The sequence below is a fragment of the Chiloscyllium plagiosum genome, unplaced genomic scaffold (assembly GCF_037043375.1).
Source record: "Chiloscyllium plagiosum isolate Xiang-an unplaced genomic scaffold, Cpla_swu_hap1 HiC_scaffold_52, whole genome shotgun sequence".
In the NCBI taxonomy this organism is placed as follows: domain Eukaryota; kingdom Metazoa; phylum Chordata; class Chondrichthyes; order Orectolobiformes; family Hemiscylliidae; genus Chiloscyllium; species Chiloscyllium plagiosum.
The window spans coordinates 5,037,904-5,053,139 of NW_028270190.1; the positions used below are offsets into that span (position 1 = coordinate 5,037,904).

Here is a 15,236-nt window from a genome sequence, read left to right on the forward strand (position 1 = left end):
AGTATTCCTAGCTCAAAATAGCATCATCTCTATCGAAGTGATGCAAGGACATCCCCAGTCTCCTCAAGTACTGAACCACACAAAGCCTACCTAGAATGAGTGACACCTGATGCGACTGAAGATTGCACACCAACCTGCATAAGCATTGAAACGGTGATACTGGAGATGGGCACCTGCACTAGACGAGGAACGGACACCCCTGTTACAATTACATTCTTTTTTCCATTCAATATAATTTAATTCATATTGTCTTGGAATTAACAATGCACGACTGGAACACGGATGTAACACTATGCACACTATTTGTATCTACAACACGGGATAGAGAAACCTGGAATTATCTGAGCAGTGTGTCCATGCGGTACCATTCCTCGCAATTTCTCCTGCCCATGATATCGTCAGAAATAAACTAGTATTCATCTATTTCACAGATCTGTGTGTGACCTCTTTTTGTCATTGACGGTTCTCCACCAGTATTGCTTTGCAATACTTAAAATACTCCGTGTTCCAGTTTTTCTATTCAGTGCCAATCAATAGATGAAATTACATATTCGCATTTGTCTGAACTGAATCTCATCGGGACACTCCCAGTCGACAGTCTGGCCAGCTTAACCTGTTTCCAGGAGGGTTTCTGGTTAGATTCCGTTCAATTAAGCCTGATTGTCCTCAACAACCCCATTGCATTTATTCAGTAGCTGTGCTGGTGTCAAAAAACACAGACTCTTCAAATTTTCTGTGCTTTTGTCTACAACGTGGTTTGACAATAGATTTCACAGCAGACAAGACAATTCATTCGGCACAAAGACAAATACGTTCCTTTCGAAAAAACAAGCTCTGAAAATGATTGCTGGCAGCCTTTATTATATTGTTGGACATCAGCAGTACATGCAGATTATTATCTTCTACAAGCTGGAGAATGTATTCATTCTATCATTTACAGTGGCTATATGTATCAATCAGACAATGCCATTGGTTTTATATGAAGCGATAGAAATGTGAAAAAATTGTTATTATTTCACTTTTAAAATTTGCAGCAGACAATTAAAGCAATGTCTTTAAATGAGTCAGCATTAGCTGAAATGGTCCGGTTTTTCATTCAGCTGGGATTGATGAAGCTCTGTCTTATCAGTTGGCTCGTTACACGACAGGGTACCGCACAAAACTGGCAATTTCACAGTGATTCCCTCTATCCTTAGCAATTTTGATGTACCCGTCTTCACCCCAGTCTGTTCCCCAGCTGGAAAATAAGAAAATCGATTGGTGTTGGAATCAAAACGCTAATAAAAGAGACATGTTTGGAGAAGCAGCTGTTTTAACTCTGATATATAATTGGAATTATTTTAGGGACTGAATTCTGGAATTACTGAGGTAGATAATGAGTTGTAAAGCATAATTTGCATCAGACTGGAAAGAGTCAATTGTTTTCTTTTGCATCAAAATTGCTGATCTGTATAGTACGTATGGACTCACTACAACATTTAAAATGACATGAGGTGAGATCATTATCAGGGATAGGTCTGCAACTGGAGTGGATATGAACGGGAAAGTGAATAGGGACGAGTGAGAGCTTTATGGCCTCCTGGAGATTTCCTTCTTGCCGTCTGGAGGATGACATTTTCTCAGTTTCTTTTTTAACCATCATCGTTCTGAGATTGCCTGCCACAGGATAGAGTCTGTGCAGAGCATGAATTGATTTGGGCTCAGGTTGCCCAGTGTCTGCTAAACTGCAAGGATACTTCGGCCTTAAAATTTGTTCTATATACGGTTACCCTGCCCAAATCTCATTTCCAGCTTTACCAAACTATTCCAGAACCCATTACACTGTAATACTATCTACCTTATTAAACAACAACGTGTAAGTTTAATAAGCTACCCACATAATGTTTCCTCTGGGAAATCATGTCGAAATGTGTGTATGTGTCTGTGTGTTTGTGTGTGTGTGTGTGTTTGTGTGTGTGTGTGTGTGTGTGTGCGTGTGTGTGTGTATGTGTCTGTGTGTGTGTGTCTGTGTGTGTGTGTGTCTGTGTGTGTGTATATTCACCCGAACCACAGGATTTATTTAATCAAACATTTTGTATCCAATCTCGCCCTGAAGATGTGACTGCTTCTTCCAAGCCTGACTGCCGTGATTGTAATAACGGCAGCCAGCGACACCTCATGGAATAAATCGCTGAAAGGAGACAGACGGTGGTAGTTGATGGAAAATATTCATTCTAGAGTTCAGTTACTAATGAAGTACTGCAAGGTTCAGTTTTGGATCCACTTTTGTTCATCGATATTTAGATAAATGAACTGAATGAGAGCACAGAAGGATGGTGGATTAATATGCGGATGACATTTAGTTCGTTTGAGTTGTGGACAGTTACTAAGGATGTATGGATTGCAGAGATAAGTAGATAAGCTGCAGAGCTATGACGAAAGGTGGCGAATGCAGTTTAACGCGGAAATGTGTGAGGTGATTCAGTTTGGAAGGAATCCAATGTAATGGCCGAATGGTCAGATTCGTGCTTATGTAGATGAGCACAGAGATCTCGGTGTCGAGGTACATCGATGTTTGAATGTTGCCTCCCAGGTTGATAGGGTTATTGAGATGGCATATGGTGTGTTAACTTTGATTGATAGGGGGAATCAGTTTCGGAACCAGGAGATCATTCTTCAAGCCGTACAAAACTCTATTGCAACCACATTCTGGGTAATGTGTACAGTTCTGATCACCATATTACAGGAAGAATGTGCATGCTTTGGAATGCGTTCAGATGAGATTTACTGGGAAACCGCCAGTTATGGCGGGAGATAGTAAAAGGAAAAGCTGAGGGAGTTAAGGCTGTTTTCTTTAGGAAACATTTTGAGAGGTTAATTAATTGAAACACATAAGTTAATTAAGATATTTGATAGGTTGGATAGTGAGAGGCATTTTTCCTTGAATGGCGATGGCTGGCAGGAGGGCTTTAAAATCAACAGTGATAGATATTGGACAAATGTCAGTGGTAGTTTCTTTCCTCAGATTGTTGTAGGGCTTGGAACTCTGCCTGCAACAGTAGAGGTATTGCCACATTTCAGAGTATTTAAATGGTCATTGGTCAGGCATATGGATGAGAATGGAATCGTGTTTGTTACATGGGTTTCAGATTGGTTCCACAGGTCGGCACAACATCGAGTGTTAAAAGGCATGTACTGGGCTGTAAAGTTCTATGTTCTACTATCCAAAATTGGGGCTGTTAATTTGATCCCATCAGTGCCCCAGTGACAAGTGATTCGAGCTTTGTCCTTGTTTCCCTGTGAACAGGTTGTACAGTTGGGTTTGGGATCTGACTTTGCCGCCCATATCACCAATAACTTGCTTTTTGTTGTGTATAGCTGTTAATTTTAACCGTATGTTTGTAATTTGTACTGGTAAGTTTAAAACATGGTTGTGATTCAGGGATAATGACACTCTGATGCCTGCCTCTGTACGAAGCAATACTTCAGTCAAGAACCGTACACTTGTAAGTGCAGCGTTACTTGGTAATGGGATACCTGCCTCAGACTTTTTTTTAGATATCATCCCAGACAGCACAACCATTAAGCATTCACTTCCAGATAAACACAATGTTACCTGCTCGTTGGACAGATACGCAGGTTGCAGCACAGAGACAGGAAATTCACGCCATGTCACTGTCCCTTCTCAATCTGTGATCAGGTATTTGTTATTTCATAGAGTACGGACCTGTTTTTAACCAGCCAATAGTTCATTCCATCCTCAATTCCAAAACCAACCACCAGCACTTCATGGGTTACGTATCCATTGCAATTTTCATCATAGTAAACTCCTGTAAGGAGACACATATTAAATGGTTTATCTGTGAAATATTTAATTAGTGTTAATTTAGCTTTGATTAATGAACACTGACATGTCTGTTTTTACTAACTGTCTTCAAATTGATCGTCAATTCAAACACTTTAATCAATGTTTCCCAATGACATTGTCTCTAGCATTCTCACTTCCTCTCGGCACATCCTTCAGAGTCACAGAGTTTTATAGCGGAGAAATGCTTCGGTCTTTCGATCGAAATCGTCCATGCTGAGCACATATCCTCAACCAATCTCGTCCTATTTTCCAGCACTTGGCCAATATCCCTGTAAACCATTCCTGTTCATGTAGCCATCCAGATGCCTTTTCTAATGTTGTATTTGTATCACTCTCCACCTCTTCCTCTGGTATTTCATTCCAGACACGTACCATGTTCTGTGCGAAAACATTGCTCCTCAGATAACTTTTAAATCTTTCCCTTCTCACCTTAAACGTACGGTCTCTAGTTTTGGACTCTCCTCTTCTTTATTCGTCCCATACCCATTATTGTTTATGAACCTCCACAAGCTCACCCTTCAGTCTCTGTCGGACCAGCGAACAAGGCTGCAGCCTTCTCAGCCTCGGGCGAAAGTGAGGACTGCAGATGCTGGAGACCAGAGTCCAGATTATGCTGGAAATGCACAGCAGGTCAGGCAGCATCTGATGAGCAGGAAAATCGACTTCATCAGGAAGGGCTTTTGCCCGAAACTTGATTTTCCTCCTCTTCAAATGCTGCCTGACCTGCTGTGCTTCTCCAGCAAAACTCTAAGCTGGACTCAATTCAGCCTCACTTCAACCCTAAAATACTTCAACCTAAGTCTTTGTCAATATTTTCTGGATCCTTTCAAATTTAACAAAATCTTTCTTATAGCAGAAAGTTCAGACATGAACATAAAATTATAAAACTGGCCTTATCAATGTCCTGTGCAGCTGGAACATGACATCCCAAAGCATATACTCAATGCACTGAGGAATGCTGCTTTCACTACCCTGTCTACGTGTGACTCCAAAATCATGGAATTTTGCACGCAGGCCCCGAGGTCTCTTTGTTTTTTAAATAACACTCCCTCAGGCCCTGAAACTTACTGCATACATTTCTTTACTTTCTTTAATTGTCTCCTTTCCATTCCTGCTGGCACTGGAACACCATCCCTTTTTTTTATTTAATTTCCTTGTTCCACCCAATTACAGACTATCTGCTTTCCAATTGATGGTCCGACCTTGATAACATTCTTCCATTTTTTATAATTTTTGCTGTTGTTTTTATATCAATGATTGATATAGTATCTTGCTGAGATTATTTTCGAAGTAGAAATAATTTACCAGACATTTGCAGAACACACTGACCATGGTATCTGACGTGTGAAACATCGGTTTGCTGCCATGTCTGTTAACACATTCTGTTAACTTACAAAATCCTACACCTGGGGTGATGAAGGATTCAGTATTTTCAAGTTTGTCTCCAATTGTGGGTTGTACAGTAGAAGTGCTTTGTGATTTGAAATGGTGATGAAGTCAATAGGGAATGGTCCTGCACATGGAGACGACCTGTGTCATCATCACAAGGAAGCTGTGCAGGCGTCCACCTCCCTGTTCAGACCACCGTCTTTGCAAGTCATCTCGAGTTGTCACACGAGAGGAGATCAAGAACAGAATAGAAACAGCTGCTGAGAGAAGAGGTGGAGCAGAGAGTGAAGGACTCTCAGCAGGACGCCAAGAGATTTCAAGTCGAAGGTCTCGGCCTTCCTCTTAATCCAGATACAATGAGTGCAGCGTGTTCAGTTTACAATTAATAAAACGCTGACTTGTGCAGACAGTCAGCAGCACATCAGGACAGTTACACCTCACTATCAGTTCTCTTGGCTATAACACAATGTTATGAGCTATTTGCATCACTCCGAATGGGAGTAGGTCCATTTCTCATTACCATTCATGAGCTCAACTTGTAGCATGGTCTAGCTTTAACTCGATGATATCTGACAGAACTGGACGGAATGTAACACGGGGGGGGGGGGGGGGGGGGGGGTGTAGGCAGAACAAGGATAAGGGTATTGGTCCATGGTGAACTTTGCAGTAATGTTAATACCAAAATAGTGACAGTAAATGTGTCTGTAGATGTATGATTTCTAATACCTTTTCTTGAACAGTCGATAATCTGATTCAAAGACATCATCCAGTGCTCTGCGACTTACCTCCTTTATAATGTTGAAAGGATTTCAGACTTGCATTAATCACAACAGACATCGGTCCTATCTCTCTCACTGCTTGTTCCAATGCTGCCTCGCCTCCCCAAACCCATTTGTAGTCAGTGATTTTAGCAGCAATTTTATCTCGCTGAAATTTGCAGTAGCGTCCATGCTATACTTTAAATAAAATGTTCAAAAGGAATACTCATTAAGATCATAATAAAGCTATTTTTTCTTTGCTTAACACTTTTCTGCATTCCGACTTTGGCAGCCAATTTATTTTCCCAAATCTGTGCGATATTTGTTCACTATTTGTTTAGAAAAAGGCACATTTTGCATGGCTTAGCATGAAAACAAACCATTTGTTCCAACTCGTCCACGCCAGTCACATATCCTGACGTATTGTAGTCCCATTTGCGACCACTTGGCCCTGAACACTTCCAATCCATATACCCATCTCCGTATCTTTTTAATTTTGTAATTGTGCCAGCCTCCACCACTTCTTCAGGCAGGTCATTCCATACATACATGATCCTCGGCGCGAGACAGTTACAACTCAGATCATTTTTAGGGTTTTCTTGTGTCAAACCTAATATTTTTTGCTCTATGTATTCGAAACATTCTACACTGAGACGAAGCAATGGTATTACAAATGACTTGAAATGTGAGAAACTAAAAAAAATTACTTTGCCTTGACAACTCAATATCCCAATCAGGCTCACCATCTAGTTAGCTCATACCGAAACTACATTAGAAAGAGTTGAGCCTTTTCACAATTTTCGGTCGACTCATCTGAAACTTGTGATCATAGAGTAGTGAATTAAATTCTTCACATGCAGATAAACGTTTCCCGGGGAATCCAAGATGGCGGCGACCCAGTAAGTCTGAGTCTACAGTGCTCCACCCAAGACTTGGGTAAAGTGGGTCACCCACCCTCACCACACTCACCAAATAATTTATAATAGCTGTTTAATTTAATTAGTTGTTTAATATTAAATTTAAACAATCTAATCTTTGGTAAAAATGACTGAAGGGAAGGGAGCCCACAGCTCTCAACAAGCAGAAACCCCTTCCCCACCCTCTCCAGCTGCAGCTGAGGTGTCCACAGCCGCCCCTGGGGACTTACCGACAGTGACAAGCCTGTAGAAATTATCTCCAAACTGGACGCGAAGATCGACGCTTTCATCGAAGAATCCCGAAGTCGAAGGGAATCACTCTCGGCCGCGCTGCAGAAGCACGACAGAGGCATCCAGTAAATCGAGCGCGGAGTCGGAGCGGCGGAGTTAAAGGCCGCGACCTCCGAAACTACAACACAATCGGCCGTGGATTAGGTCCGGACTCTCGAGCAGCGAGTCCAGAACTTAGAGAATCACATTGATGAGCTCGATAATCGAGGTCGTCGAAAAAATATTCGTTTGCTGGGCCTTCCCGAATGGGATGAGGAAGCCAGCTTCCAGCGTTCCTCGAGAAGTGGCTACCACAGCTTTTAAATCTGGAAGCTGGATCAGGCCAGGTAAGGGCAGAATGGGCCTACCGGGTCGCAATACGCGGGCCCAGCTCGAACCAGCGCCCACGCGCCGGTCCTGTTCCAACTGCAGAGCTACAAGGAGAGGCAGATACTCCTTGAAGCCTCTAGAAACCTTGGAAATGACCCTCAAGCTATGATCTATAAAGGATCCAAGATCATGTTATTCCAGGACTTTTTCCCAGCTCTGGTCCGAAAGAGGAAGGCATTCGACGAGGCGAAGAAGCGTTTAAGGGACTTAAATATTCAGTACTCCTTACGCTACACAGCGACGCTATGCTTTAACCATGAAGGATCCATGTATAACTTCGGATCGCCAGAAAAGGCGAAGGAATTCTTGGACTCTCTTAGATAAAATGTAAGACATAATGGATGTTGGTTTGCCTTTCCCGCCGCTTTGGTTTATATCCCCCTTTTTTTCTTACTTTACCGATTAATATTATCATGGGGGAGTGGGGAGAGGGATTTGATTATCTCCCCCCCTTGGGGTTGTTTTCTTTTATTATTTTATGTATATATGTGGGATGTATGTATATATGTGTGTGTATATATATATATATATATATATAAGCTGGGGTGTTTGGTTAATGTTGGTGGGGGGAGGTGGTTTCCTTATTCAATTTTAACTCTGTCTTTAGAAGCGGGGTTGTTTCTCCCTTGTTATTTGTATTAGCATATTTAATTATTATTTGTTGAGGTTGTAATTTTATAGTTGAATGTTTATATATGGTATTAACATTACCAAATATATCCAGGTGTTGGCATGGGTGGGGGTCGGGTGCTCACTGTTAACTCTAGCTTTGTATTATATCTGAATTCTCCTCATTTTATTGAGGAGTGCCTGGGTCAAGGGTGGGGCATTGGTTGGGAGAGGATATGAAACACTTTGGAGAGGAAGGGACACCCCTGGGAACAATGGGGAAAATCTCCACTTCGATACGTTTTATTTTTTTTTATTTGGAAATAGTTTTTTATTGTATTGTTGTGAAAGTATTAGAGAGGCTGTATTTTTGTAAATTTTATATGCTCTACGCTCGGGATGTTCTGGATAGGGTTCCCCCTCCCGAGGGATCTAGGATTGGCCCAGATGATTATGGTTGATCAGTCGGTTAAGTGGTGCACCTAAAATGTCAAGGGGAACAATTCGCCAGTCAAAAGGAAGAAAATATTATCAAATCTTAAGAAGGAAAGAGTTGATATAGCTCTCCTACAGGAGACACACTTGTCGGATAAAGAACAGGGTGGATTTGATCAGGCCTTTTTTTCTTCTTTTAGCTCAAAAAGCAGGGGAGTTGCTATTCTTGTTCGGAAGAATTTCCCTTCCAAAATCCTAAAGCAGATAAAAGACGAATCTGGACGATATATTTTGATTAAAGCCCTCATAAATGGAGAGGAATATGGGATTTTACATTTGTACTGCCCCCCGGCACACCCCTTTAAATTTATAACGGAAGCCTTTTCAAAATTGATGGCTTTTCGTGCCCGTCATGCAACTATAGGGGGAGACTTTAATTGTATTATGGATCCGGAAATAGATAGGATTCCCAAGAGTACGGCAGGAATATCACCCAGATCTAGACAATTGATGGATCTGAACAAAGAATTAGGATTAGTAGATGTATGGAGATGTCTTCATCCACAGGGCAGAGATTTTTCTTTCTACTCCAATCCACATAAATGTCACACCAGAATTTATATGCTTTTTGCCCCCTCGATTTTTTTAAATTCCATCTCAACCTGTAAAATAGGTAGTATAGCAATTTCCGACCACGCTGCTGTATACATGGAAACTAAGGCGAGGAACAATGGGACATCCCCTCGGCATTGGCGTATGGATCCCTTCCTAATGAAAGATAGAAAATTTGCAAAGTACTTCTCTCAAGAATTTAAAACTTTTTTAGAAATTAATTCAGGTACAGCTAGCAACCCATCAATGATGTGGGAGACCATCAAAGCTTACACGCGAGGTTTGATCATCTCCTACTCAGCGAGCCAGAAGAAATTGAATGGAGAACAATAGCGTCTGCTTGAAGCTCGCTTAAAAGCAGCTGAAACAGCATACACTGATAGACCTTATTTTATTAAATTGCAAAGGATTACGGCTCTTAGGACAGCTCTAAACACGACGCGTACTCAAACGGCTAAGAGGGAAATATTATTTGCAAAACAAAGGTTATATGAATATGGCGACAAAACGGGTAGATACTTAGCATTCCTTGCAAAGAAAAAAAAGGCCCCTCAGACTATTACGTCTATCAAGGAAAGTATGGGTATTCTGACTCATGGTGATATAAAGATTAATGCGATCTTTAGAGAATTTTATTCTCAGTTATATAAATCGCAGGATTGTGAAGATAGGACGAGGAGGATGCAGTCACTTTTCAAAAATTTGACTTTTCCAGGCCTAACTCCGGAACAGGTATCGGCCCGAAATGCTCCTCTAACAGTCCAAGAAATACTTGATTCAATTAGGCAACTTCAGAGCGGTAAGGCACCGGGCCCAGATGGTTTTCAAGCTGAATTCTACAAAACATTTACAGATATATTGGCTGGTCCACTTATGGACATGTATAACTATGCATATAGTCAGGGCTGTCTCCTGCCTTCGCTGAAAGAGGCAAATATCTCTCTTATCCTTAAAAAAAAGAAAGGATCCAGAAGATTGTACATCATATAGACCAATATCCTTGCTAAATATAGATTTTAACATCCTTTCTAAAACGTTAGCACTGAGACTAGAAAGGGTAGTGACACATATTATAAAGGAGGATCAGACGGGGTTTATTAAGGGCTGTAGATCATCCAATAATATTAGAAGAGTTTTGAATATGATTTAAGCCTGCCATCAGGGAAAGATACCAGGAGTAGTAGTTTCATTAGACGTGGAAAAGGCATTTGATAGGGTTGAATGGTCATATTTGTTTTACACATTGTAAAGGTTTGGCGTTGGACAGGTGTTTACCAAATGGGTCTCAACATTGTCTCGTGATCCCAAAGCAGTTGTGGTTACCAATGGATGAGGTTCGGATAGCTTCAGTGTGGGTAGGGGCTGCCGTCAGTGATGTCCCCTCTCGCCATTGTTATTTACGCTAATAATTGAACCACTAGCAGAAGTTATACGAGCTGATCCTAATATAACGGCCCTGAGGATTGGTACAGGTAAACATAAAATTACCCTTTATGCAGATGATGTCCTTCTATTCCTCAGTAATCCTCTGATGTCCGTACCTCACCTAATCCAAGTTATTAATACATTTAGCGCATTCTCAGGCTATAAAATTAATTTTTCAAAATCGGAGGCTATGCCAATGGGTGGCCTTGCTATGACACCCCATTTAGTGGATGGATCCCTTTTTCCCTTTCGTTGGTCCCTGGAGGGCTTCTTGTAGTTAGGCATTTTTATTACTCCAGTATTTGGTCAGTTGTAGAAGGCTAATTTTGTGCATTTACTGGAAAGGTTAAGGCAGGACCTCCAGCGATGGGGAGACCTTCCAATTTCCTGGTTGGGTAGAACAGCAATACTCAAAATGAATGTCCTGCCCCGTCTCCTATATCCTATGAGAATGCTTCCGGTGATGCTGCCGAGGACGGCTCAACGTAAATTATATGGCTGGCTGGGTTCCTTTATCTGGAATCATAGACGGCCCCTCATTAAGCTGAAGAAGCTACAGCTTCTACAGACAAGGGGAGGATTGGACTTCCCAGACTTAAGGAAATATCAGTTCAGTTCCCTATTAAGTTACATAGCTGATTGGGTCTTGTCTGATCCACAATCAATCTGGTTGGACATCGAGGCCTCTCAAGTAAAATACCCACTTATTAACATTTTATTTTCAGACAAGAGGAAAATCATTCCAGATCGCTGTGAAAACCCTATAATACTAAACATAATTAAGGCTTGGAAAATAATGCGGCAAAATGAGGGCAATTCACGTAAAACATCCCCCTATGCACCGATAGTGGGAGCATGGGGATTCCAACCGGGGTTCACAGATGCCACTTTTAAACTCTGGAGATCCAGGGGTATCTCATGTCTAGGGGACCTATTTAAGGATGGGGTCCCGATGTCTTTTGAACAGCTGCGTCAGAAATTCGGATTACCTAATGGAGACCTCTTTCGATACTTCCAAATTCGAGATTATATACAGAAGAAGACTAAGTTATTAGATAGTCTTTATAAATCCGATAGAGAATGTAGTGTTCTACGACCAGTGGGGGTATCTTCCGTCAGTACTATTTATCATTTACTACATGATGAAGTATCGGGAGATATGGATAATCTGCTTAAAACATGGGATCAGGATTTGGGACTAGAAATCTCTATAGAAACGTGGAATGATATTTGGGAAAACGCTAGAATAATTACTATCTGTAACAGAACCCAGGCTATCCAGCTGAAGATACTTCATAGGGCCCATATAGCACTGGTTCGACTGGCAAAATTTAAGGCAGGAGCATCTCCAAAGTGTCCCAAATGCAAAATAGAGGTGGGCACTCTTGTACATTGAGTATGGACCTGTCATAAGATCCAGAGATATTGGACTAAAGTAGCAAGTACCCTGACAGAAATTTTAGGAACAGAAATTAAAGTGGACCCTGTTTCTCTCCTTTTGAGCTTTTCGAACTTTCCCTCCCTGGACATGTACGGGAAGAGACTATTTTCTATTCTTTCTTTCTGTGCAAGGAAACATGTTTTGGTGAACTGGGTGGCTGAGGGCCCCCCGGACTTTCAAATTGGCACAGATTAATTATGGAATGTATTCCCCTTGACTTCCTTACAAATATGGTACACCGAAAGACCGAATTATTTTATAAAATATGGCAGCCCTTCTTGAATTCCATAAATACAGATATCTCGGCTATCCTAACAAGGCTTTTATTTAATTGAGATTACAAATCTGGCTGGTCCGGGGCCCCTGAGGAGAGGAATCCCGCACGAATACCGGTTTTATTACATCTGATGTTAACTCATTCCGAGCATGTAAGAGACTTAAATATACACTTTGGTTAGTTGTAGGTGAGATTAGTAGATAGTTGAGTTTTTTAAAATCTTTTTCGGTATTTATTTTCTTTTGTTAAATTTTGGCTATTGTATATTTGATTTAATTGTACATCAATGTTTATATTTGAGAGTCTTGTTTATTTTTGTAAACTTCAAAAAATGTTAACTTTCTAATAAAAATATCTATTAAAAAAAAGTTTCCCAAACCGTCAATAATTACATCATTAGAGTCATTGGATTACAACTAATTAGTATTAGTCTCAGTACCTATTCAACTATTTCCCCTTTCATCTTAAAGCTCTGCTCTCTAGGTTTGGACTCTGATCCCATGGCTAAAACATTCTGCTCTTCACCCGATTCATGCATTTCATGATTTTATAAACCTTGATAATGTCACCCCTCAGCCTCTGTTCCTCCGCTTGGAGAAAAGCGCCAGACTATTCAGTCTCTCCCGATAATTGAAACCCAATCCCAGCAACATCCTTGTCAATATTTTCTGCACCCTGTGAAAGTTAACAACATCCTCCCTTTAACAGAGCAACCAAACGTGTGTGCAGTTTTACAAAACTGGCCTCGCCAATGTCCTGTACAGCTGCAATATGACGTCCCAATACCTGTACCAATGTTTTGAACAATAAAGGTAACTGTGCCAATTGCCTCCTTTACCATCCTATCTGTCCTCGGCTCTACTTCCAAGGAATTATACACCTGCAGCTCTCGGCTTCTCTGGAAATTCTTGCATGTTGGAAATGATGGAGTATATTGATTGCCTCAAGTATGGTCTCGATGCCCTTGTTTAAACGAAAATTGGAAAATTATAAATGTGGTGACTTTGCTACTCTCTGATGGAGTGAAGATTCTGGTCAATAATTTTCAATTACTTCTCACCAATGTTGCAGTTACTTCAGTTTCAGGACACAGGGCAGAACATGATGCCAACTCTGGGGTGAGATTGATACTGGGAGTGATATCGAAATGGGTGGGTGTGTGTAGCAGGAGGAATTGCCACATACACCCAGATTTAATTCCAAAATGGATTAAAATGTAGTTGTGGCAGACTGTGTCAGCGTTCATTCAAACTTGGCTTGGAGAAGGTGTGATGAGCTGCCTTCCAGAACATTTGCAGAAATTTTGATCGGTACTATTCTGTGCGAGAGGGAGTTCAAGGCTTTTGACCCAAAGTCGGTGATGGAATGACAATAAATTTCTGAGCAGGAATGGTGAGTGATTTGAGGTGATGTTGCAGGGAGTGGTGTTAACTGTATCTCCTACGGTCCTTGGCAGAAGTGGTCTTCGGTTTGGAAGGTTCTGTCTACAGTCCATCGGTCAACTTCACAGCTGTAGCTCGTGGATTGTATATACTGCTGTCACTTTGTGATGATATTGGAGGGAATAAATATTTGTGGATTTGATGCCAGACAAATGCAGTGAATGTCCTGGATGGTGTCAAATCTACTCAGTGTCAAACATAGAACATTGAACAGTGCAGCACAGTGCAGGCCCTTCGGAACCCAATGTTGTGCCAAACATTTATCTTAATCTAAGATCAACCTAAATACACACCTCTCAAATTGCTGCCGTGCATGTGCTTGACCAGCAGCCGCTTAAATCTTCTTAATGTCTCTAACTTTACGACCAAAGCTAGCAGTGCAGTCCACGCATCAAAAACTCTTTGCGGAAATAACCAACCTTTGATATCTTCCCTTTACTTTCTCCAGTGACCAGAAACAAATGAACTCTCCTGACAGCCTTTTTCCTGGGTAAACGTCTCTGGTTACTTTCCACTTCTTTATCCAACCCAATTATAAAAAAGCAACAATCCTTAATCAAAAATATTTATCCAAACAATCCAAAATCATATATCTGCGAACATTTTTCAGTACCTTGCTGACCACAGACGTAAACCTACCTAGACAATAATTTCCAGGTTTTTTCCCTATTTACTTCCCTGAAGAGAAGTACAATATATGCCTCCCTCCAAACATGAAGAACTACCATGGAGAGGTTGGATTCAAAGATCATTGCCAGAGGTGCAGCAATCTCATTCCGCACTTCTCGTAGGAAATGTGGATATATCTGATCCGGCCCTCGAGATTGAGTCATACTCATGCTTTCCAGAATTTCCACCATATCCACATTCTTAATATGAATCTGCTCAAGCCTATTAAGCTCTTCCCCAGTATTCTCTCTAACATCAAGCTCCCTCTCTCTCATGAATACAATAGCAAAAAACTCATTTTGCTCCTTCTCTATCTCGCCACGCTCAGTGCTTAAGTTTATCCACTGGCTTGGATCCAGCTTCCACTCTCTCAGATCATTCTCTTATTCCTAATGTACGCGAGCAAAACATTTGGATTTTTCCAAATCCTTTCGCCAAGGCTTTTTCATGCCCCAACCAGCTTTCCTCAATCCATTTTTGAGTTCTTTCCTTTCGACCCTGGAATCTTCAAAATTTGCGCCAGATCCCGCTCTTCTGCTCTTACCATCCAGGGCTCCTTTTCTTTCCAATTCCACACCGGTCTCATTGGGACAAAGTTATTCAACACAGCAAAAAGATGCTCCACATTTCTGTTGTGCATTTCCGTAAAGCATTTATTCTTAATTTACACTCCACAGGTCCTGTCTAAGAGCAGTAAAACATCCCGTCCCCAGAAAAATATCCCTCTCATCCAGTCAGTTCCTATTCCTCTCCAT

The 15,236-nt window shown here is 41.2% G+C and overlaps 1 protein-coding gene across 1 annotated transcript in view; it reads right to left on the reverse strand.

Moving 5' to 3' along the window:
* Positions 1–1,003: 1,003 nt before the first annotated feature.
* LOC148134754 (cathepsin J-like) overlaps positions 1,004–15,236 on the reverse strand; it is a 28,264-nt gene continuing 14,031 nt past the window's right edge. The window contains exons 5-7 of the mRNA XM_087985424.1: positions 6,022–6,187; positions 3,707–3,809; positions 1,004–1,237 (exon numbers count right to left, since the gene is read on the reverse strand). Coding sequence (XP_087841550.1) covers positions 1,138–1,237; positions 3,707–3,809; positions 6,022–6,187 — 369 coding nt within the window. The 3' untranslated portion in view covers positions 1,004–1,137. The remainder of the gene's footprint in view (positions 1,238–3,706; positions 3,810–6,021; positions 6,188–15,236) is intronic.